General features: G+C 46.5%; 1 protein-coding gene across 1 annotated transcript in view; it reads left to right on the top strand.

Moving 5' to 3' along the window:
• Positions 1 to 953, top strand: part of T265_05413 (hypothetical protein) — a gene marked incomplete at both ends in the record, with an annotated part of 11109 nt that extends 10156 nt beyond the window's left edge. The window contains 3 exons of the mRNA XM_009170411.1: positions 31 to 98; positions 268 to 715; positions 832 to 953. Of these exons, the coding sequence (XP_009168675.1) occupies positions 31 to 98; positions 268 to 715; positions 832 to 953 (638 nt within the window). The remainder of the gene's footprint in view (positions 1 to 30; positions 99 to 267; positions 716 to 831) is intronic.
• Between the last annotated feature and the right edge of the window lie 331 nt (positions 954 to 1284).

Raw genomic sequence — 1284 nt, forward strand, 5'->3', positions numbered from 1 at the left:
CTACACCCTTTTTCCACTTGTGCCTTTCAGGTGAACGACGGCGACTGACCGACGGGAACAAAACCGACCCGGGAAACTTGGGTAAAAGACTCGATCCTGTGTATCAATCCGTCACAGGCTCCGTTTTGGAACAACTACTGTTTCAGGCGACGTCTGAAACGATGTCTATGTTGTCTACATCGACGACATTCTTTCAAGTCCATGTCTGCTTTTCGCGAATGGCCTTGAATTCTGGAGCTCAAAAGGCGGTGCCCTCCGAGTCGATAGAGACGCTACAGAACGGCAGTTGTCATACTGGCACCTGAATCACGAATAGTGCACCCATATGTCACTCAGAGGGACTCAGCGAACGCCCTTTTCTTGCATCGTGTGAAGGGACCAGAAGACATCACGGGGATAATTTCCGAGAGAAATTTTTGTGTGAATATGCCAACCAAACTGTCTACTCATGATGCAAGAGAGACGCAACCCTCTTTGGATGTGTCCAGCGAGTTACGAAAATGGTTGCGGGCCTTGAACCAATGGAAGATTGAAAGCATCTCGCGATGTTTGACCCCTTTTTTGCTTGGAGTCTCGTCACCTCCGAGGAGACCTAATGACAAATTGTTCATACTTATTCTCACGTGCTTACTTACTCACTACCTTATCATCACTTTTACCCTGTTTGAACAAGGTTTGGCCAACAGGTTCTTCACCATTGACCCAGCAAAACACGGTAGGTACATGTTAAGATATTGAAGCTTAGAGTGTACATATTCATAAGGCATTTTTTATCCCTTCGTGTAGCGGGTGTGTGAAATAACTTCTGACGTTAGTACACGCTCTATATAGTATCCAGGCGATCCTCTTCTCTAGTCCTCGCGCCGACAAACTTACTGCCCCGCGCTGAGGTCATAAAGAGCAGTGATTCACCCCTTTTTCGCTTGTGCCTTTCTGATGAACACAGCCGCTGAACGACAGAAACAAAAAAGACCGAGGAAACCTGGGCAAATGCCTCCATCCTGGGTATCAATTCATGAATACGTGTATGCACTATACGTACACTTGGCGTTTGTGCAGGGAATGCGAGCTCGGTTGAATGAAACCGATAAATGAACCGAAGCAATACCGCTGCTAAAGCTGGCTATCAAGTACTTATGACGGCTGTCGAGTTATATAGCCTCTGGGAATTATGGAAACGGTTACGAAAGCACTTGAGAGAATCATAAAATTCGTCGATTTGCTGAATCAGAGACTGCATACCCATACACAAGCAGCTGGTGGATATTCTTTTATCCAGCCGGG

The sequence above is a fragment of the Opisthorchis viverrini genome (genome assembly GCF_000715545.1).
Source record: "Opisthorchis viverrini unplaced genomic scaffold opera_v5_101, whole genome shotgun sequence".
Lineage (NCBI taxonomy): Eukaryota > Metazoa > Platyhelminthes > Trematoda > Opisthorchiida > Opisthorchiidae > Opisthorchis > Opisthorchis viverrini.